The sequence below is a fragment of the Sturnira hondurensis genome, unplaced genomic scaffold, assembly GCF_014824575.4.
Source record: "Sturnira hondurensis isolate 20B ecotype Veracruz unplaced genomic scaffold, ASM1482457v3 Scaffold0013299, whole genome shotgun sequence".
In the NCBI taxonomy this organism is placed as follows: Eukaryota; Metazoa; Chordata; class Mammalia; order Chiroptera; family Phyllostomidae; genus Sturnira; species Sturnira hondurensis.
Window position 1 is genome coordinate 8,390,240 of NW_028085930.1, and position 21,590 is coordinate 8,411,829.

Consider the following 21,590-nt stretch of genomic DNA (forward strand, 5'->3'; position numbering starts at 1 on the left):
CACCCGTGGAAGTGCCTTGCCACGAGTCAAAGAGGAAGCTCTGTACTGTTTAAGAAAATGAACAGAACTATTTTCCATGATGATCCATGCAGATCATCTGGTTGCTGTAAAGATGACAGATGTTATTAATCTAGAAGTGCCCATCAATACAACAAAGCATTCCTGGCAATGACCTCTGACAGCTGGAACACCCACTGAAGGTTCTAAACCAACCTCAGGACTGTGTTGAGGGAATTCCAGCTACTTCGGAGAGTTGGCACAGGTCGACAAAAGGCTACCTCCTTTTCTTAGAAAACAAACAAACTTTCTTTTGATTTACAGAAACGTGAAGACAATACCCAGCGTTCCGATATGCTCCTATCGACCATTACTTTAGTCACATTGATAGGGAACATTTCTCAAAATAAATGATATTGATTCATTATTAACAAAAGTCCATACTTTGTTCAGATGTTCCTAGGTTTTACCAAATGTGCTTTTTGTTGTTGTTGTTCCAGGATCCATGTCACGGCTACTTAAGCTCCTCTTGACTGTGACGGTGTATTAACTCTTCCTAGTTTTTGATGGTGCAAACAGCTTTGAGGAGTACTGGTCAGGTATTTTGTAGAATGTCCTTACGTTTGGGCTTCTAAGATGTTTTTTTCCTCATAGTTACATTGGTTTTTATGGGTTTGGGGGATAAAGGCCACAGTGGTCAAGTGCCATTCTCATCCCATTGTGTCAAGAGTATATCCCGTCTCTCACTGGCTCTCACTGCTGATGCTAACCATAATCATCCGGCTGAGGCCATGCTGGGCGAGGTTCCCATTGTCTCATTATCCCCCTGCCCTTTGCCTCATGCAGCCTTTGGAAGAAACCCTGTGGGAGTGGTGTAGCCCCCACTGAGTGGGAGTGGCTAACTCATTTTAGGGCTAGAAAGGCAACACAGTGCATGTGAGAAGTGCACATGGACGCATGTCCACCAGCACTGAGGTCAGGGTGACACCTAAGAGGGCTTCACGGAAGGGAAGCAGACCATCTGATGCCCCGAGGCCTCTTTCTGGGCAGTGGCTCTCAAAGCATGCATCAGCGGATACTCTTGACCTTTCCTCCTTGAATGCTTCTTCTCAGCACCCAGTATGCTTTTTGGTTTCTTCCCCTCCTTTCTAATAAGTCATTGTGTGACTTCTCTTCCCCTTCTTACAAAAAGACGTTCCCCCAGAGTCTGAATGACTCTGAAATCTGCATGTCCAACTAGCCCTAAAGCCTCTCCCCATCCCCCAAACCACATGAGCTTCTTCACTCCTATACCCGCTCTCCCTCGTGACTTTCTGACTTCCGCGATGGTGTTACCACTCACGATGGAAGCCTGTGTGTCCCCAACCAGCCATCTCCCCTCTTGATTCAGTTTCCTCCTGGAAGAGTCCCCCGCTGTTAAGTCACCCAGTCATTGTTTGGTCTGGTAACTGTGAGCATATACCAACTAGTCTCCGGGCCTCCAGTCTCAGCCTTCAAAATATTTGCGCTGAGTTGCCTATTTACAAGTCTTTCAAAGTCTGGCTGCTTTCATATACTTTAATACAAAATTGTTAATAGCACTGCACTGGCTACTTAATAAAGTCAGTCACCACAGACTTTCTTATTCTTTACGTGCCATTGTTCAACCCAACTACCTGTTTGCAGGATTTTCCAGCCCTGTACTCTCCTTCACCCAATTTCTTCTCCGTGAAATTTCCCATGCTCCCTCTCCACTTGCCAAAGTCCTGCTCATATTCTAAGGCCCATTCAGAGTCTGTAGCTTCTCGGTTGCCTCCTTCCCCGGTCCGGAATACCGCTATGAGCACTATGTTAACACTTCAGTTCTCTGTTTCCGACTCTCTGATACAGATTATTGTCCTGAAAATATCCTAAATTCTGTGGAGTTGACTCCATGTCATATTTGTCATTATACGACCCAGAAACTCTTCCAGGAAACACCTATTTCCTAAGCACATATTATGTGCCAGGTATAGCTCTCAGCATGAGGGGCGCCTCAGTGAGCAAAACAGACAAGGCTCTCTGCTCTCCTGGAGCGGACTTTCCAGGCTAGCTGAGTGCCAGTCCAGGGCCTTTGCCTGAAAAGGTGTTCAGCAAACATTTATATGAATGGAGAAAAAAGTAATGGGAGAAGTAAAGGTTTGCATGTATGGAGAGGAGAAGAAGGGAGGAACAAAGGAAAGGAGCGTGGGTGGTAGGAGGGAAGGAGGAAGGAGGGAGCGTGCCCTCAGAAGAGGCCCCCTTCCTTGGGGTCCCATAGCTCGGACAGGGAGTAGCCCCTGCTGAGATTCTGTGACCTGGAATCCCTGATCTCATCCTGGTCCACACCCAAGTACTCACTCTTATTACTGGTTCTCTAAGAATCAAGCCAGGGTATAGGGGCAATGGGATATGTTCTCCTCTCTGTTGAAAGGGCTCTGGCTAATCCAACCAGACACATTTCCCTGAGGAAAAAAACTTAACTTTGGTGGGTACAAAGAATGTGACCTACTTTATTTCCTTGGCTTCCCAAATGGCCTTGACTCCCTGCCTTTCCTTCTGGTCCTGGAGGCCCCTGAAACAAAACAAGAATTACAAATACAGCAGAACATAAAACAACTTTCCTTGAAACCATCGGTGTCTTTTCTAAGAGCAAAATGAACCCCAGACGCAAAAAAGACATATGGCTTCATTGATTCTTGCTTTGGAAAAAGTATCCCAGCTGTCAAATGAAGCCTAGTAAATAAAGGAAAATTAATAAAGTAATTCATGCCAGATGTTGCCTAAATGAGTGCCAGTCTTCTCTCCAAAGAGATGTTAGGTTCTCACTGTTTTGCTGTTAGAGTGGATGTTGCTAAAATGTGAAACATGTACAGTGGGTGTTCTAGATGACATTTGCCTTGAACTATATTCTTCTTGGTTCCTTGCTTTGGTAGAAAACACATTGTGTGTGTGTGTGTGTGTTCTATGCTAAACATCTTTATTTGCCAATACAAGGGGGTGGGATCCAAAAACCCCAGAATTTATTTAGAAAATTTTGTGTATTTATTCTTAAATCTTTAAACTACAGTCACCGTCAAAGTACTCTCTGTTTGATGCAATACACCTACCAAGACTTTTTTCCACTGCTCAAAACAGTTTTTGAACTTGTTAATTTTGATGCCTTTTAGTGTTTCTGTGGGTTTTTTTTAACTTCTTCCACATCAGCAAAACATCTTCCTTTGAAAACTTTTTTCATCCGGAGAAACAAAAAAAAAAAGGTCACTCGGGTAAGACTGGGGGAATGGCGGGGGGGGCATATGAGAATTAGGCTGTTTTTGGTAAAAAATTGCTGAACACCCAGTGTGGTGTGGGCAGGTGCACTTGTAAATCACCCATCATGAAATGGACAAACATGTTGAAAGACTCTTAAAAAAATATTCACTGAAGCTGAATGCAGCATCTCACAACAATGCTAGCTGGTATACTGATAAAGATGGGTTCTGAGAACACTCACCTAGTGGGGGAAGCCTGAACCACAAGGGGCCTGCCTCCAGAAGATAATTCTGTTTTTTTTCTGTGTTCCCCCTTGTTATAGTATTTGCACACCAGAAAGATCAAGAAACTTTACTGAAAATAATTTACAATAACAAGATATATTTAGGTAGTGCAATATTCTGAAATAGTTTTCTCTTTCCTAGCAATAAGTTAGAAATTTAAATGACTTTTCATTTACCAGTGGGAAATATACTGTAATATTCTTAGATGAACTTAACAAAAAAGATAAAAGACCTACATAAAGAAAGCTTTAAGAGCCTATTGAAGAATATCACAAAACTTAAAAAGATGGGTAAACACACCACACATCTATATGGAAAATCTATTTGATACAATAGAAGTCTCTCCAACATTCCAGAAGAATGTTTTATTGGAATAGTTTTAAAGCTGAACATTTAAAAATCCCAGTTCAGAAAGAGCCTAAATGCCTTTTTATGTTATTGACATTTCGGATTAGAGTTTTCCCTTGGGTTATCAAAACACATGGCAACAAAAACGTGTTTTGGTTAGATTGTTTCTAAATACTTGTAAATAACCCCAGTATTGGTGAATTAAAATCATTTTTATAATTTTTTTTACCATGGTTACTATAATTTAAAAATAAACAAAATCTGTGCAATGAGCATGGTACTTAGCAGATTGTGTTCAGAAGAAAAAAATTATGACATTAATCTTTCATCTTCAAAAAAGTTAAAACTGCAATAAGTTGGGCATAAAACATTTCCCAATATGAAAGACTGTTAAACAATGAATTGGTTACTAAGAAAGATAGTGTAATATTTCCACAGCCTGTCATCTTTTCCCCTCGCTTGTCTTAAAAAAAAAAAATCTCAATTTTGTCTCTCTCCGTAGCAATCTGTGTCCTTCCACGTCCACCACTGCACGGGGCTCCCACAGCCTGCAAGTTCTGCCCAGTTGACTTTTTTGTTCTGAGCTTATCTGAGTTTAACCATGTATATTGGGGGATTTTTCCACTAACTCTGTAACATCAAGTTACCATGGTCTTCCTGGTCCCTCTCTCGTCTCTTCTCAGGAAATCTTGAAGACGCTTCATCTTCTATTTGCCTCTTAAATCTCCATGTGCCCCAGGGACCCGTCCTCTGACCTTATTTTCTCACTTCATCCCCTTTGGCCGAGTGGCAGCCCCGCAGATCCACAAACCACTTCCACACAATGAGTCTTAGACAGATCTGCAGTCCAAACCAGACTCACACACTAAAAGGCCTTGTGGCTATCCTGTAGGAAGTGATTACCAAAGATATATTGACCGTAAGTCATGTTTAGTCTCATGTTTTTTTCATTAAGAAATGGTGACACTTTTACTCCCCCTGAAACACAAGCCCGAAACCCAAGGATCATCCAGACCCTCCCCTCTCACTCATCTTTCAAAACAAATCAGCTATTAGCTCCAATTCATGCAGACTGTATCCCCTCTCTGTATCCATCTCTCTTTCATTCCATTGCCTCTGACCTTCCTTGCATTCTCCCGAATTCCTGGCTTCCCTTGCTGTGGTCCGGCTTCTCTCTACCTCATTTTCCATTCCTTTCTGCTTTTCACTTAAAATGTCAGGCTGCTGTCGTCACTTTGCCTGAAATTCTGAATTCTGAATGGCTTTCAGAATAAAGTTTTAGTACTTTCTTAACGTGCAAAATCCCTCCAACTGGCATCGCCTGCCTCTGTAGTCATCTGTGACTACCTCGATCATTCTTTGCTCATCGAACACCTGAGTCCCAAATACTTCTTGTGCCTTACACATCCACACTTGTGCACGTTGCTCCCTGTGCTTAGGTCCATTTTTCCGTCTAGGGAAGAAGAAGAATCTCCCTCTACTGAAAATCTGACTTTTGGCATCACTGTCTCAAGAAGAATCCCAGAACCCCTCTTGCTGTGCTGGATCTCTCAGCTGCCCCAAAGATTCCTCTACTCTGTATATGACTGTTCACCAGCTCTCTCATCCACTAGAGAATAGCCTGTATGCTCCTTAAAGGCAAAGGCATATCCCATTGACTTCATATCTCCAGAATCCATGCATAGTACCTGGAAGCCATCCATTCACCTGCCTGTTCACCGATTCATCCAACCTCCTGTCCAGCAATGGTTCCCAGGAGAGATAAAATCCTGTGTTCGATTTGTTGGTTTTCCCTAGGAAATTTTCATGTAGATCAACAGATAGAAGTAGAGAGATTTTAAGTGCTCTTGACACTGAGAGCTGAACTGGAAGTCTTGCCTAGGAGCCCAAATTCTGTGCTTCTTTCAGACACCATAAACTCTGTGAGGTGAGGAATATTTCTGGGAGATTACTTAATGTGTAGGCACCTCAAATGCACGTGAGCACGATGAGAGACCAGCCTGTTTGAAAGCCTGCCGAAGTAGAGGGTTTCCTGGGCAGATGGAAGGACGCAGACAGGACCTTTTCCTGAGAACATCGGAAAGCCTGATTCTGTTTCCTGTGGCTTACCACACAAAGCACCACACTGGGGGTTCTGACTGCTTGAATGGAGCACATGCTTCAGGGAGTTGTTACCCAGATAAATCACCTGCACAAATACCGCTAGTTATACAAGGGACCATATTTCTAAAGGAAATAAGAAAAACTCTCTGCCGCCCCCAAGACATCCAAGAGGCGAAAGGCTGCCTTGATCAGAGATCAAGAGTAGCTCTGAGTTAAAATAGCAGCTCAGGCTGTTTAAAGAGGAAGGGCATTCACTAGAGGTCAAATCTCCTCTGGCTGTGTCATAGCGTATTTTCATTGAACATTAATTTTGTGCAAGGCACTGTGCTGAGAGGTATATATTTATATGTGGCTTCTTCAGTCCTTACGACAATACGGTGAGATACAGAGTATTAAGACCTTTTCACCAATCAGAAACAGATTCTCAAAGTGTTTAACCCCAAATCACTCAGTTAACAGGACAATGAGGTAAGAACCAAACCTGACTCTGACCCTCAAGACTGAACCCCCAGCCACCCTATCTCTTATTCTGAGGCCTGAGTCTTGGGCAGGACTCCCGAACTCTTACCATCCATGCTTCAGTTAAAACTGGAGTTTTAAAAATGTGAATCTCCAAACGTCATGGAGGAGGGTGGGGCCAGATCTACTTCCAATAAGGTGACTTGGTATGGGGGGTCACTGGTTCATGTCGAGTCCTTGACAGTCGCAAACACTTTAGTGTTAAGTCAGGATAGATGAAAAAGGCTTAGATTTTTTTAAAAAATTGTCCTTAGGTAGCACTGTATTTGAAGGGATTGCACTAGGAGTTTGGGATTAATGGCTAGGGCATTCCCAAGGACACCTCCCTTTTGGATGAAATACACCAGGGCAGGAGAAAGAGGTGCATGTTCTTTTCACCTTTAAAAGGAATCCTGTTAGTAATTATATTCATGGAGGTAAAACTTTGGCTACACTGACAACCAGCAAATATCAGGTTGTGACATCAGACCTGATAAGCAAATATCAAACAACCCAAGGAGATTAAATGCTCAGCTTCTGTAAATCTGAGAAAAAAAATCAAGAGGCCAGCAAGGGGTGAGCTAATGCAAGAACTAATCTCCAAGGCACCTGAGAAGATGTTGATCTTGACAGTGCTAGTCCATCCTGCATTCCATGCGCATGGAGCTATGCGTGGCTCCCCGAATTCACCATAATGTCTCTTTTTCTACAGTCTGGTGCCTTTTCTTGCACGCCTGTCTCTCTCCCTTGGTCACCTATAGAAAGCCTCCTTATCCCGCAAAAGCTAAGCCACGGTTCCCCTCCTATAATGCCATCCTCCTTCCACCACACTACCTTGGGTATAATTCTATTTTCTTTCTGGCTGGAAGCTTTATTATTTCAAAAATAAGCATCTTCCTGGCTCAATCCTCAGTGGATTGAGTGCAGGCCCGTGAACCACACGATCGCAGTTCGATTCCCAGTCAGGGCACATGCCTGGGTTGCAGGCCAGTTCCCAGCAGGGGACTCATGAGAGGCAACCATACATTGATATTTCTCCCCTTCTCTCCTTCCCTTCCTCTCTAAAGATAAATAGATAAAATCTTTAAAAAAAATAAGCATCCTATGTAACATGAGATGATTAGAATAGTTATTTCTGGACTAGTGTCATAAATGCTTGTTTGAAACACCCATCATCTCAATAATCATATGCACTTATTTCTTTCATTAAGAGCTTCCAAAAATAACTCTTGTTATCAAAAATCTTACAAATGTCACATAAGAGTTAAGCAACGGTCTGTGCAAGAGGGAAGGAAAATCCTGCCAGGGTATAATTCTACTGTAACATTAAGCACACCACCTCTCAACTGTCTGTCTGCATGGGTCTCCCTGATGAGCCTGGGAGCACTCACAGTAGGCTCTGTGTCTGACTCATCCTTTTATCCTGCTACAGGACCTGAGAGCAGGAAACACTCGGAGAACATCTATAAATGTCTATAACGTCTATAACGTCTACTGATGCGTCATCTAACCCAGATGATGCACAATAATGAAATCTGGGGATTGCAATACGGGTCCCATATTGTTATGTTGTTGTCATTATCCTGGCTCTCCCTGGATTGGCTAGGAGCATGCTTTGGGTGGAAAACGTCCTTGTTATTGATGCAATATAGTAGTAACAAACATTTATACAGTGCTTACAATAAGGTAGGCACTCTTCTAAGCACCTACATATATTAAACTGTTTCATTTCCACAAAGATTTGATGAGGTAGCTACTATTGCTTTTCTTATTTCACAGCAGAGAAAATTGAGGCAGAGAGAGGCTAAATAAATTCCTGAAGGACACACAGGTTTGAAGGCACAAGGCTGTCAGTCACCCTCAGGAAGTCACCCTCAGGAAGGACTTCACACTCTCTGCCCTTGACCCCTATGCTATTTTGTGTAAAGATGAAATTATACTCTATCCCAAATTTGCCCTTAATAACTTCAAACTTCCTTGATATTGCATATGATACCAGTGATTGTTTCACAAAACCCCTTATGGATTGAAAGAATAATTCCAGCTCTAATTGGAATTAGCATTTTGTGTCTGAGTTTTCCATTCCTTTTCTAGGCCTTGGTTACATGACTCTAGGACCTTCTGGTAAACCAAACACGAAAGGAACAAAGGAAGGTACAAAAGAATATGCCATAACTTTCAAAGTACTTTCTTCTTTTTCATTGTGCCATGGACTGTATTTCTTTTATATCACAGCCAATTACTAGGCTGGGTTACTATGTTTGATTTGTGCAGAATGCTCCAACACCCCATAAATTAACAAGCCTTCAGAACATTGTCAACAGACATCACATCCCTTTTTCTAAATGCATATCTTAAGAACAACTTTCCAGCCTGCAATTAGAAAACACTCATATGATTCCACCCGAGTAGCTGGCCTGCTGTTCTCAGAGAATATGAAGCCCTATTATGAGTGGATTTAGAGCCAGTGAAGAATAACGCCCCCTTGTATACACCTGATTGTGTTTGTCTCCGTGGTTTTCCTTTGGAAACAACAACAACAATGAGGTCTCATTCATCACACCCTGAACGTAGAAAACTTTACACATCTTTGAAATAGTACTTCCGTTGTGTTCACATGGGTCTTGAAAAGCAAGTAAGCAAAGAAAGAAAACCATGCTTTCCAGCCAGATCAATGGAAGAGCTAAACCACAGAGTAGTGGTGCCTTTTGACTACCTCTGGCAATGCCATGAGACTGAAAGATTTATGACTCTTACCGAACTTGCCAAGGCAAGATTAAAGGGCCCTCACTCAGAAGTTCGCTACAGGGCACATGGAATCATTTATTGGTGTTAACAGTCATTTGGATACAATTTTGGATTCTAGAGCAAGGGAATTAAACTCTTTGAATTTCAACCCATCTACATCTCAATATTTTATATAAACAGATGAGATAATCACCAGATATATCTTTCCCTTGGCATTAACTTTTTAAAAAAAATCTCCATTTATGATGCAGCCAAGCTTTTAATAATTCAAAGATATAAATGCAAAATAGTTACTTTTCATAAATTGAATCCTACCATGAAATTTTAATTTGTTCATGCTTTTTGAAGGCATACATTCATCAAAAAAACAGGAGAAATATACCCATGAGCAGTAATTAATATGCTTTAAAATATTGTGTCATGAGATACAAGTTTATGCAAATAGCCTCTAACTTAATTCGATGATTACAGCCACATATGTTGGACCACTGCCCAGTGTAATTAATGGACACAAAGTAGCAGATCCCCTATATCCTCCTGCTAGCCCAGAGCCCAAGTCCCAGCTATTCCCACTCATTCATTTACTAACGGATTCCTTATGCAGCTATGTATTGAGCTCTACCACGTGGCAGCACTGTTGCTCTGGGCTCTGGAATAATAAGCAAGACAAAGTCCTGGCGCTCACCAAGCTTATACTCTAGAAGAAGGGAGGGCAGGCAAGGGTCAAATCATATAGGACCTGGCTACTCAAAGTGTGGTTGGGGCCAGCAACATCAAAATGCCCTGGGGGTGTGCTGAAAGTATAGAATCTCAAGCCCACCACAGACCTACTGAATCTGACTCTGCATTTGAGCAAGTTCTGTAGTGATTCTGATGGACTTTGAAGTTTAAGAGTGCTGATGTGGGGTGGTCATTTCCACTGTTCGGTGTGTGCGTTAGGCTCACCTGGAGAGAATTAAAGTTACTGAGACCCTGGCCACATCTCCAGAGATTCTGATGTCAGTGGTGGGGGGAAGGTCCCAGTGGGTGGATGTTTTACAGTCTTTCCAGGGGAGTCTCAAGTGTAGCTAGACTGTGTTTGTAGTGGGTTGAATTTGGGGTTCATGGGAAGCTCCTGAGGAGTGAGGGAGGGAGAGTGACATGACCCTATTTACATAGAGGAAGAATCCTTAACCTCACGATAGTGGCTAAGTTGCTGAGGTGAAGGGCTAGAAACCAGCTCTGTGTCGGACAGAATGACAGCCTGCTTAGTAATAAGGTAGGGGCCAGGACGGGGTGTTGCCATACTAAGCAATAAAGTCAAACCCCATACACATTTGCTAGTTCACAGGCAATAAATAAACCACAAAGGCATCCAAGTTAAAGCCAAGATCAAAGCCAGATGCAGTCACTTTGTCTCAGTACGTACCTGGGGACCTCTACTTCCCGGACCTCCTGTTTCTCCTTTCACACCAGCCTCTCCTCTTGGGCCCTAGGTACAGGGAATGAAAGTATTATTTTCTCCACAAAACAGAATACTTGAATATTAAAATGCTAAGTCAGTGACATAGCCAGAAATTGGAACGAGAAGTCCGCCCATGTCTTTGGTTCTGCCTTGACCTGTCAAGCTCTCCCTCTGTGCAGGGAGATAGGCGTCCGATCTGACAGCTAGGCAGCTGGGCATTAGCGTTCAAAGTGAAGAAATATCGAGCAGGGGAAACGTTCAGTATTGCTTTCTAATGATCTTAAGCATCTTTATATTTCAATTGCATGTATTATGTGAAAAGAAAATAATCCTAAAAACAAAATAATCCCTAATTATATAAGCCTGAAAATGAACTATTTAGATGGATTCTTACTCAGTAACTGCACAACTGGTCATAAATAAGATAGGGCACGCAGTAAGATGGAATTTGGATATTTCTACTTCTGGGGTATTATTTATATTGCTTATTAACTGTGGCTTCCACATGTTATGCAGAGACACCTTCATGCTGTGTGTGGTTTTTGCATCTCTTTTTAAATTATGCCATGAAAAAAGTACAAATCTGCAGAATAGAAGTATTGCTTGTTTAGCACAAATAAAGCCAGTCAATCCACGGAAATGCTTCCCCACAATCCTAATGGCAAATATTCCTCATCTGAAGGTGGGAGAGGTGAACTTTCCTCAGCTAGCAAGTAGGACAAAGAAAAGCAATCACGCTGGAGAGAGACGGAGGTCCAGGGGCAGACTGTTGGCTGCTCTGAAATCCTGGTGAAACGCGAACCAAGTTTCTCTTCTCCAATCTATGGATATTCTGCCCAACTTCCATGCACCAAGCTGCCAACATGTACTAGTTACTTCGGTTATTTTTCATAACTACGTGGGTTAAAACACTGAAAAAAACTGCAAAGCCCTTGCTTGTCCTGCATTTGCCAAATAGCAACATTATTTCCCAAGATTTCAAATTGAGAAAGGAAAATGATTCTAATGTTCTATAGTCTGACTTTTCTTTTTTTTCCCATCTTTTCATCTCAGTCTTTTCTAGGACTTCCCTTCCCTTCTCATTATTTTAGGCCACATTGTGTTTTTTCTGGCACAGGCTTCCTCTCCCCTCATGTGATCTGTAGGAGAGCCAGCCAATGCGTTGTTTCTTGTAAAGAAAAAGCACCGGGGGCAGCTCCCAGGAGAAGTGAGCTAGAAAGCACAGGCTGAGTGCCACACTGCAGAGCGTCCTGCTGAAGACTTCAGCTGTATTTGCAGTAACTATTTCCTACAGCGGAGCCAATTTTTCTACAGCACAGGCACCCAGATATGTAACACTGAATGCTCATGGTGCTGAATTGACCAAAATCCCCAGTTTTGAGGCCCTATGTTTTCCTTGGCCCCAGGTCTCTGTAGAGTACCCTTGCCGGCCTGAACCCATGGCTCAGGGACCACTGCCCAGCAGGTTCATTCTCACGCCACCTCCTGACTGGAATAAAACGTAGACAAAGGAGACTAAGTACTGTACAAGTCAGGACAGTGCTGCTTCCCTATAGCCCTGAAAACCCTTTAAACAACCACAATTCTGCAAGGAGGTGGAGGGGGGGGGCGCGTGCATCAGGGGCTTCTATCAACACTTCAGATTCTGTAAGTTCTCACATCATGATTAGTTTCAATATGTACCTGAGGGCCCTTAGGTCCAGGTGAGCCTTCAAGTCCATCTGGGCCTGGAGCACCTGTTGTCCCCTGTGTTGAGACAGAATCAACCTCTTAATAGTGTTCCTGGAGAATTTTGTCCTCTTTACGTGCAAGATTATAAATGTCTTTTTAAAAATCACAATGACAGTACAGGATCTTTGCAAAAATATGAATACAGGAAAATACAGAGGAGGAAATAAAAATTTCCTATAGTCTCATCAGGCAGAATTAGCCACAGCTTTCAGTCTTTACACACATACACACACACACACACACCATTATTGTCCTGTAACACTTGTAACATGCATGCTATCTCTAACTTGGGCGTTGGACTTGAAAAATCTCACAATTTACTTTGCATTTTCTTCAAAAACTCTAGGCATCTTACAACATTACATTTATGTTAAAATAGTTAAAATACTGAAGGATCAACAGCCGAGCCTTCACTTCACGTGCCCTTAAACTCTGCCACAGACACGAACTCTAAGAGAAGTCAGAATGGATTAAGAAAGTCTTAATTCAGGCAATGACTAGGACTGCCCAAGTTACATCTCAGTTGTCAGACAGTTAGGTGTGATCAACTGTCCCTCACTGAGGCCTTTCCCAAGAAATCAGAGGGAGGAAATTTCTCAACACTTTCTCTCCCCATCTCATTTATTTTATGCCGTTTTTCTGGATTTGCTTTTTTGTTGTTGTCAAAACCTAACCTTGAAGTGTGTGTGGGTAGGGTGATGTCCGTGGATGGTAAACTCTTTGTCTACCTGAAAAGGTCTACTTTCCTCACTTCTGGTTTACCTACAAAGTTCTAGGTTTCTGGCCATTTTGCCTCTGCACCTGCGAGATATTAATTTGCCGTCTTCTGGCATTTATTATTAGGGAACAGAAGTCTGCTGCACTCTAGTTTGTTATTTCTTTCATGGGTAAAACTAACTGGCTTTTTTGCTGGTAGTACTTAAAATGTTTTCTTTCACATTCTGGAGTTCCCCCATGATGTGATTAAGAGAAGATTTATTATTTATCTTCAATAGGAGGATATGTGCTTTCTCAGTTTTGAAAAATTCCAAGTCACAACCAGTCTTTCTTAAGTATTGTAGGCTCATAAAGCATGTTTGCTTACTGTATAACCAATACATTTAAAGGGGATAAGATTATGATACTTGGTATAGTCCACTTTTGAACAAAACATTCAGAAATCCCACTTATATTAGGGGTTTTTTTGTACTCTCTTGGTTTAAAAGGGGTTTATGTAAATTTTAAATAAGGTTTCAGAGTAAATTGAGCAAAAATCTAAAAGAAAAGTTACTCACTGCCCTGTCTGGTGTAGCTCAGTGCATTGAACACCAGGCTGTGAAGCAAAGGGTCACCAGTTTGATTCCCAGTCAGGGCACATGCCTGGGTTGCAGGCCAGGTCCCCAGTAGGGGACACATGAGAGGCAACCACACATTGATGTTTCTCTCCCACTCTTTCTCCTTCCCTTCCCCTCTCTCTAAAAATACATAAATATTTTTTTAAAAGAAAGAAAAGTCACCTACTGAGTCACTATAGTTTGTAGGCATAATCCAAGTTTAATTTAACAATGATTTGGCAAGTAATATCTCATCATTGATTTTTATGATTTTAAGTGCCCAAATTTTTGAAATTGCAGCCTAAAATTTTTCTCACATTTTATTCTTCTGCAACTAACATCATCAAAAAGAAAAGAACTGCAGGCCTGAAAGCAAGTTTTCAGGGTCTTCATCCCAGCTCTCTGGTTGGACATTTGGGGTTAAAGGGAAAAAACATCACTGTACCTGTGGGCCTGTATGTCCTCTTCGGCCAGGAGCTGCCTACAACGGGAGGAAAAGGTGTATGTCAGAAGTTCTGAAAAACAATGTTTTTTATGTGTCATTTACATTAGTAATGGGCACTCTAATGCACTGACATTAGAAAAACTTTCCACCTATTGCTCAAAACATTAACTTATCCACTGCACCAGGAAAGCAAAATGCTGCCAATTCTATTCTAAGGCAACAGGTAATTCAAATCATAGACAACTGAACTCCATAGATATGTAAGAGAAGCGACTTGGGTCAATGATTCATCCTCTACTAAACTATGACCAGAGCTGTTCACACAAGCTCCAAAATGGACTGGTTTGAATTTTATTTCTCTTTATGTTTCCAAAGTGCTACTACCTAAGCCAAAAAATCAAGAATAGCGTGGTCAATAGGCAGGAAGCCAGAGGAATGACTGAGAAATTTAAGATCGTGAACTTTATTACAGATTAAATTCAGAAGTGAAGGATAGTCAAACTAATTTTATCCCATCCTCCCCAAAGCCAAATACCTGTCAAAAAAGGGAAAGAATCACCACAATCATTCAAAAGTTACTCAATTTAGTTTGTTAATAAAATATCCAATCAAAATAATGGTGCTACATAATCAACTGGGTTTTCCCCTACTAATCTCATATTTAAGATTAGGTTCTGGGTATATTCCAGATCAATACTTCATAGATCTGGAAATCAAGAGACAAAGACATTTTATTGTCTAACTTCGGATCTCTCTGTGAGGTAATAGCAACACTGACATCCAGGATTTGCAAAATTCAATAACTATCAGACAATATTTCCTTAATGGACATTTATTGGGATGTTCAGGTCAAAATTCCGAGAGGCCAGTATTGCAGACTTTAAACTCTACTAATCATATTTCAGTCAAAGTTTATTATTATCTAGGAAACAGACTGCATCTGGGGAAATGGCTGGAGTCCTATTTCTTGAAAACCCTGATGAATCAGCTTGAGATGAAAGTTTAAATCCTCTTTCTTACAGAGAAGGAAAGATGCTTTCTCGGTTCTGAATCACTTCAGTTCCATTAAGAAAAATATCTACCAAGGGTTGACTACCCACAAAGCACACTGGGAGGGGATCATGCAGCATAAGGATCACACACACACACACACAGAGTCCTTGATCTCAGGGGCCCCTCCCTCCTCAGGTGAGATGAACACTTACAAAGCAGAGTATGGCCAACACCACAGCAAAGGGGAGCAGCAGAAATGCGGGCTTTGAAGAATGCAATAATTTTGTTAGTCAAATCAGGAAAAAGTTTCCTGGAAGAAGAGATTTTAAAGATGGGTTATGGAGGATGGGTAGGAGTTCTACGGGGAGAAGATGTAAGAAGTCCTCTTTCCAGCAGAGGATACCAGACTGAGTAATAAAAATGGGAAACCAGGAATGTATGTGATAGGAGCGGTTCCGGGTCAGAGATGTGAGAAGAAAAGCGAGTAGTGGGGTTCTGAAGGCTGAAAATACAAGACAAAGGGTTGGTACTCTGTTAGCAGAAACCACTGGGGCTCCTGGAGCAGAAAACGCACACGGCCGGACCTGCGGTTTAGGTGGACACTTCTGCTTACGTAGGAACAATGAAATGAAACTTTATATTTGGGCAAAATAAAGAGCTTCCTGTAAAATAAAAGATATGAAACAAGCCTCCACATCCCCAAATCCAGTCCACTGTCGCAGTGTTTGAAACATCCATGAATGTTTTTTTCTCTTTGACCTCGACCGAGCTTGATTAAAATGACTTATCTTTACACATATTTATTGAGCTCCAGCTTCCTCCAAGGCACTTGTCGACCTGCCTCCTGTCCTGAGGCAGGAGTCTGTAAGCCCAGCGGGAAGGACAGGCCTTAATGGCACATTCAGTGAGATAACAGAAGCATTTCCAGAAGTAATCAGCTAGCGCTTTCATTAACAGCTCCTGGGGATTTAAACTCCAACTAAAAGTCATGGTTTTAAATACCTTGGGTAGATGTGAGAAAAGGTAAAAAAATTCAGGGAAATATGGAGGTGATTGTTATAATTTTGCCTCAAATTTTCAAATATTTTAGATGGGAAACATTAAATCCCGAGACATCTTAATGGATTACCTGCAGGTTCATAGCTATCTGGCAACACATCCAGGTAGCATTACTCACCTGTGAAAGGGAATGTGAATGGGCAGAGCGAGAAAGAAAATCTCCCCAAAGAAGACCTGAGAGTTAGAAGACCCAGAGGAGCCCTCAGCCCTCCGGTTCCTTGCAGCCTGGCTTTCTGGTTGGTTACCATGGCCCACTTTCCCAGATAGATACGGACTGATTTGGAACTCTGAATCCCCAGGAAAATGAAGGACATTCTTAATGGCAAAGCATCCCATTAGTCCTAAATCTTAATGGCAAGCTCACCCACAACAATAAATGACCGTCCTACAGCACTTCAAGCTGCCCGTGAACAGTGCTGAGAGAGAGGAAAAGGGCAAAGCATAACTAACAGACCCTCAGGACTTAATAGGACCAAAGAGCGTGTGTTAGTTTGAGGCTACATTTGCTTCTCATTAGCCATGGCACAAAAATCTGTTCTTATTCTCAGAAATGTTTGGCTCAGAAAAAGCCAACCTCCCACTCCGATCCCCACCCCATCCTTGGCACTGCAGCTTCCTGGCCCCGGCCCTTCCTCCTCCCAATCACCCAACCCATCACAGACTCCTGGCACAGTGCTCATCTCTCCACAGGTCTGCCTCCCTCCACCATAACAGTGGTTCCTACCCACAAGGGGGGGCGCTTAGCAACCACCCCCTCCTTCCCTGGGAACATGTGGCGCTGTCTAGAGACACTTTTTGTTATCAGTCAGGGGTGCCACTCCTGGGTCTAGTGGGCGGAGGCTGGGGATGACACTAAACATCCTACAACACACAAGACGGCCTCCACCGCAAAGGGTTGTTCAGTCCCAATGTTGAGACGCCATGCTCTCAACACGATTCTCAGTTCCTAGACAGCAAAGGTTACACATCTCATTTGAGTTTGCAGCTCTAATAGATAGAGTTGCGGGTACACTGCAGGTGTTCAGTAGGGTTTACCAAATGAATGAGGGTCAGATTCGGTCCCCTGCAGGGATTTCCCCACGTGCCACACTGGCCATCCTCCCTTCACTGATCAGTCCAGCAGAAATCCCTCACACGGAGGAATCCTCAATGCTCCTGATCTACCTACATTGTAGAGCTTTTTAGTGTTACAGATGTTTCTTCTCTCTTAAAGGATAATGACTTCACCCTAATTATGAAAATGACATGTTGATTTTTAAATATTCAAATGCAAAAAATGCACAGAATATAAATGTAAAAGTTATCCCACATCCTCCATCTAAAAATAACTATGGTTAACATTTAGTAATCATGATTCTTGGCATCTTTTTATGAATGTTTACAGATGGAGTCCTAAATATGGTGCTTTTGATTAAAAAGGGATCATGCTACTCATGCTATTCTAAAATCAAAATACATGTAATTGTATTTGAATAGGAGGAAAAATAAACCTGAAAGAATTGGAAATGTCAGGTGGTAACATTTCTTGACCATGAAGATTAATTAGGAGGTGAGGATATTTTTGCAATGTGTATTTTAGCTTAAGAATATACTTAGAGATTGAGTCCCTACAATGCAAGGTGAGGACTCAGTATATCAACACTGTCCCCACTGTCTCATTTTCATATGATTTGTAATTGTCAAATGTTTAAAATCTACACTTTGTTCTATAATCACAATTTCTGCTTTAGTCTTATTTCTCCACCTAAAGGGATTCAAATTTATTATTATAAAACTTTAAAGAAAGGAACGTGAGAGCCATGTTGTCTGAGTTTTTGACGGCTTCATCGTGTGGCGAACTTACATGCTCGCAGGACCACTTGAGTGAGCATACAAAGCTTGCGTCGTTCTGTCTCAGAACTCCGGCCATTCTCCTGTTTCATTCTGTCCCTGAATGTTGGGAGGAAAGCTGATGACAGACTGAGTTTTCTATCTTTTCTGCTTATGTAAAGAAAAAACTCTTGTGATTTTTCTTCACATAATAAATTTGGTGGTTTCCACACAACGTGGCTCAGTGATGATATATCTGTATGAATCTTTTCTAAGTGAGAGTATGTCTTTCCTATCTGCATATTTGAGCTTCTGCTTCTAGAAGTTATAGTTTATTACATTTCTGAATGTTTTTACATTGCATTTTGTTTAATTTAGTAATGCAAATTCTACATTTTGGCTATCCACTGTTGATATTCTATCTCAATTATTGCTTGTGTGGCTTCTTGATTACCATATGCCTGCCTGTATTTTTTCAGTCATATTTATTCTTATTTTTTGTTGCTTTGAATACATTCTCCATTTTCCCCTTTTCCATGGCTCTCCAAGTACTACCAGCTTGCTTTTCTCACTTTGTCTTATCAGTTCTTCAGAATCTTTTTAGAGCAGTCATGTTAACTTTTTTTTTTTTTTGAGACTTTGGAGAACGATTTGCCAGAGTTGTTTCTCCTTTGCCTTAAGTATTTCCTCTTCTAACGGTTTATCTGCCCTGTGTTCATCTGGCTCTCCCCATTTTCTTGCTGTTTCAACACATAGGTCCTGGTTAGTAGTCATCTAGTTAACAATAAAGATTACAAATGCTTTTCATTATTAATCACCTTTGAACAGGGTCACCTATTTACTGAATAACTTACCGCTACCTGGACTTGGGTCAATATCTTTGATGTAGGTATGCTGCCTCCGGCCCTTTCTCATCATGAATTATTTCTTTTACTTTATGGCTCCCTCCGCTTTCAAATTCTGACATTCAAGAGACTCATGGATATGCTGTGGTGTCTCTTCAGATCATACAAATCTTTCGCCTTTTTGAGAGACTCCTGGAGCTCACACGAAGCCCCGTAACTCATAGCTTCTCCGCGCTGTGATGGTAGTCGCCACTTCCTGCCCTGCCTTTGCAGCTCTGTGACCCGCTCAGACTGCTGTGCCACAGATACTAAAACTGGAATGTTCTTCAGTTTCTCATTGTTTCTGTCTCCTCAGCTAAATGGTGCCTGTCAGGATGTTCCCTGATCTTCTCAAAATGTATAGTACCCCTGGGATTTTTTCACCGGCTTTTTCAGGAATAGGGCAGCTACTTTCAGAAAACCCTCATCCCTGCCTGAGGGCCGAGGCGGCCTGAGTCAGCTCTCCAAAGCCCCCCACACAAGGACCCAGCTTTTAAAGTAGTGGGGCCAACAGTCATTCCATGCAGCTTAAAGTTGTGGTCACGGCTTGTTAAACTATTTACAGTTTCTTCTGTTGTTTTTGGTGAGAGGCACAAATGGGCAACAGTATAAAAAAACACCTTGACTTCCCCTTCTTTAGCTGGAAGTCCTACTTTTACTCATGAATGACACTGCTGGACCTAAAACCCAAGACGATGCTGTATTTCTCAGGAGTTGTGTAGGGTGACACGTGGTGACACGCACAGCATTAGCCGCCAGAGAGAGGACGACCTCTGTACAATGACAAAAGTGCATCCTCCACACTGGGGTCTCTTGGGTGATAATCCTTCAGTTCAAAATATTTTCTTGGGGTATGTAAGCTGGCAACACCCTTTTAAAAGGTGAAATGAATAACAGATGTCTTTATCTCTAGATGCATTAAATGGCAGTAGTGAAGTGCTTGCCCAGCAATCAGATTCCATACATTTTAATTGTAATCTCTGTTTTTAGTTCCATCTCTCTGCTTTGCAAATGAGTGCCTTCCAAGACAGAAAAAAATTTTCTTGATGGAGTATTATAGCTGGTTCTATGAACTTCAGCCCAGAAAATATAATGCATAATAAATGCAATATATTAAATTAGTTTTTATTTGTGCTCATTTAAAAAACATTATATATTTTGAGGATGGGGAGGTAAAGGCAATTGCGGAAGGTTAGATAACTATATAAAGAATGAAAGAAAATGGTGCACAATGAGAAGAGGCAAGTCTAATTTAGAATTCAATACAGGCATTTAAGCGTATTTTATCAAAGTATTTCTTTGGGTACTTTGGGTAAAGATTTTCTTTTACAACCTCTGTGTTCTTCCAAGAAGTCAAGTGTAGAATCATTTGTTTAAAGTACTCACTGAAAAAACAAACAAATACATTTAAAAAATCCCAAAAGGTTTCATAAGCAAGTAATCAAATTCCACTCTCAGGTATATATTTTTATGCCTCGAAAATATATATTTTCAATAGTATGGAGGTTCCTCAAAAAACTAAAAATAGAACTACCAGTAATTCTGCTCCTGGGTATTTATCAAAGAAATTGAAAGCACTAATTCAAAGAGATACCACCATATTCAGTGCGGTATTATTTACAGAAGCCAAGACATGAAAGCAACGTAAGCATCCACTGATGAATAAATGAATTAAAAAATGTGGTGTATATATACACAATGGTTTTGTTTACACAATAAATATTATTCAGCCATTAAAAAAGAATGAAATCTTGCCATCTGCAACAACAAGGATGGATCTTGAAGGCATTGTGCTAAGTGAAATAAGTCAAAGAAAGACAAATACTGCGATCTCACTTATATGTGAAAAAAAAGCTCACAAATACAGAGAGCAGATCAATGGCTACCAGAGGTGGAGGGTAGAGGCTGAGTGGACATGGGTGAAGGCGGTCAAAAGATAAACATTTACAGTTATAAAATAAATGAGCCATGGGATATAAGGTACAGCATGGCAACTATAGCTGGTGATCCTGCGTTATATATTTTAAAGTTGCTATGAGAAGTAAATCTCAAAAGTTCTCATCACAAGAAAGAAATTCTAACTCCGAGTGATGAAGGATGCCCACAGACTAGTGGTTACCATTTTTGCAACATATACGCATACCCAATCACGCTGAACACCTGGAACGAATACAGCATTATATCTCGATAAAAATATACAATGTTGTAAAACTGAGCACAAATAAAAAGTAGTTTAATATATCACATATATTATACACTGGATTTTCTGGGCTGAAGTTCATAGAACCAGCTATTATACTCCATCAAAAAAATATTTACAAGGTGGAAAAAATGGAAGAACAGAGAGAGGGCTTCAACCAAGACTCATTTTTCCAAGTGCACAACTGTACAATTTGATAGGGAATGGAGTTTTAGATTTAAAACGGTGTCACTGGCCACCTCAGTTAGCCTTGTCAGGAGGCCACACTCAGACACCTCTTCCCCTGGGGGGCTGTTGCTTTGTCCTCTTTGCCTGGCTTGTTCTCCTGATCAATCATTTCCCCTGTAGCCAGCACCCTCCTGCCCGAGATTCAGAGGCTTCCCCAAGTTCTCTGCCAGCTCTGTTCTCAGGTCAGTGTCCCCAAGGTACTGAGCCCCACAGAACCAGCTCACCACTCCCCCGACTCAGCCATTTTCATCACA

General features: G+C 41.5%; 1 protein-coding gene across 1 annotated transcript in view; it reads right to left on the reverse strand.

Annotated features, from left to right (window-relative positions):
• The window catches only part of COL6A6 (collagen type VI alpha 6 chain), a 106,691-nt gene that overhangs the window by 44,641 nt on the left and 40,460 nt on the right, over positions 1-21,590 (reverse strand). Inside the window, exons 21-24 of the mRNA XM_037061310.1 lie at positions 14,164-14,199; positions 12,358-12,420; positions 10,639-10,701; positions 2,507-2,569 (exon numbers count right to left, since the gene is read on the reverse strand). Coding sequence (XP_036917205.1) covers positions 2,507-2,569; positions 10,639-10,701; positions 12,358-12,420; positions 14,164-14,199 — 225 coding nt within the window. The remainder of the gene's footprint in view (positions 1-2,506; positions 2,570-10,638; positions 10,702-12,357; positions 12,421-14,163; positions 14,200-21,590) is intronic.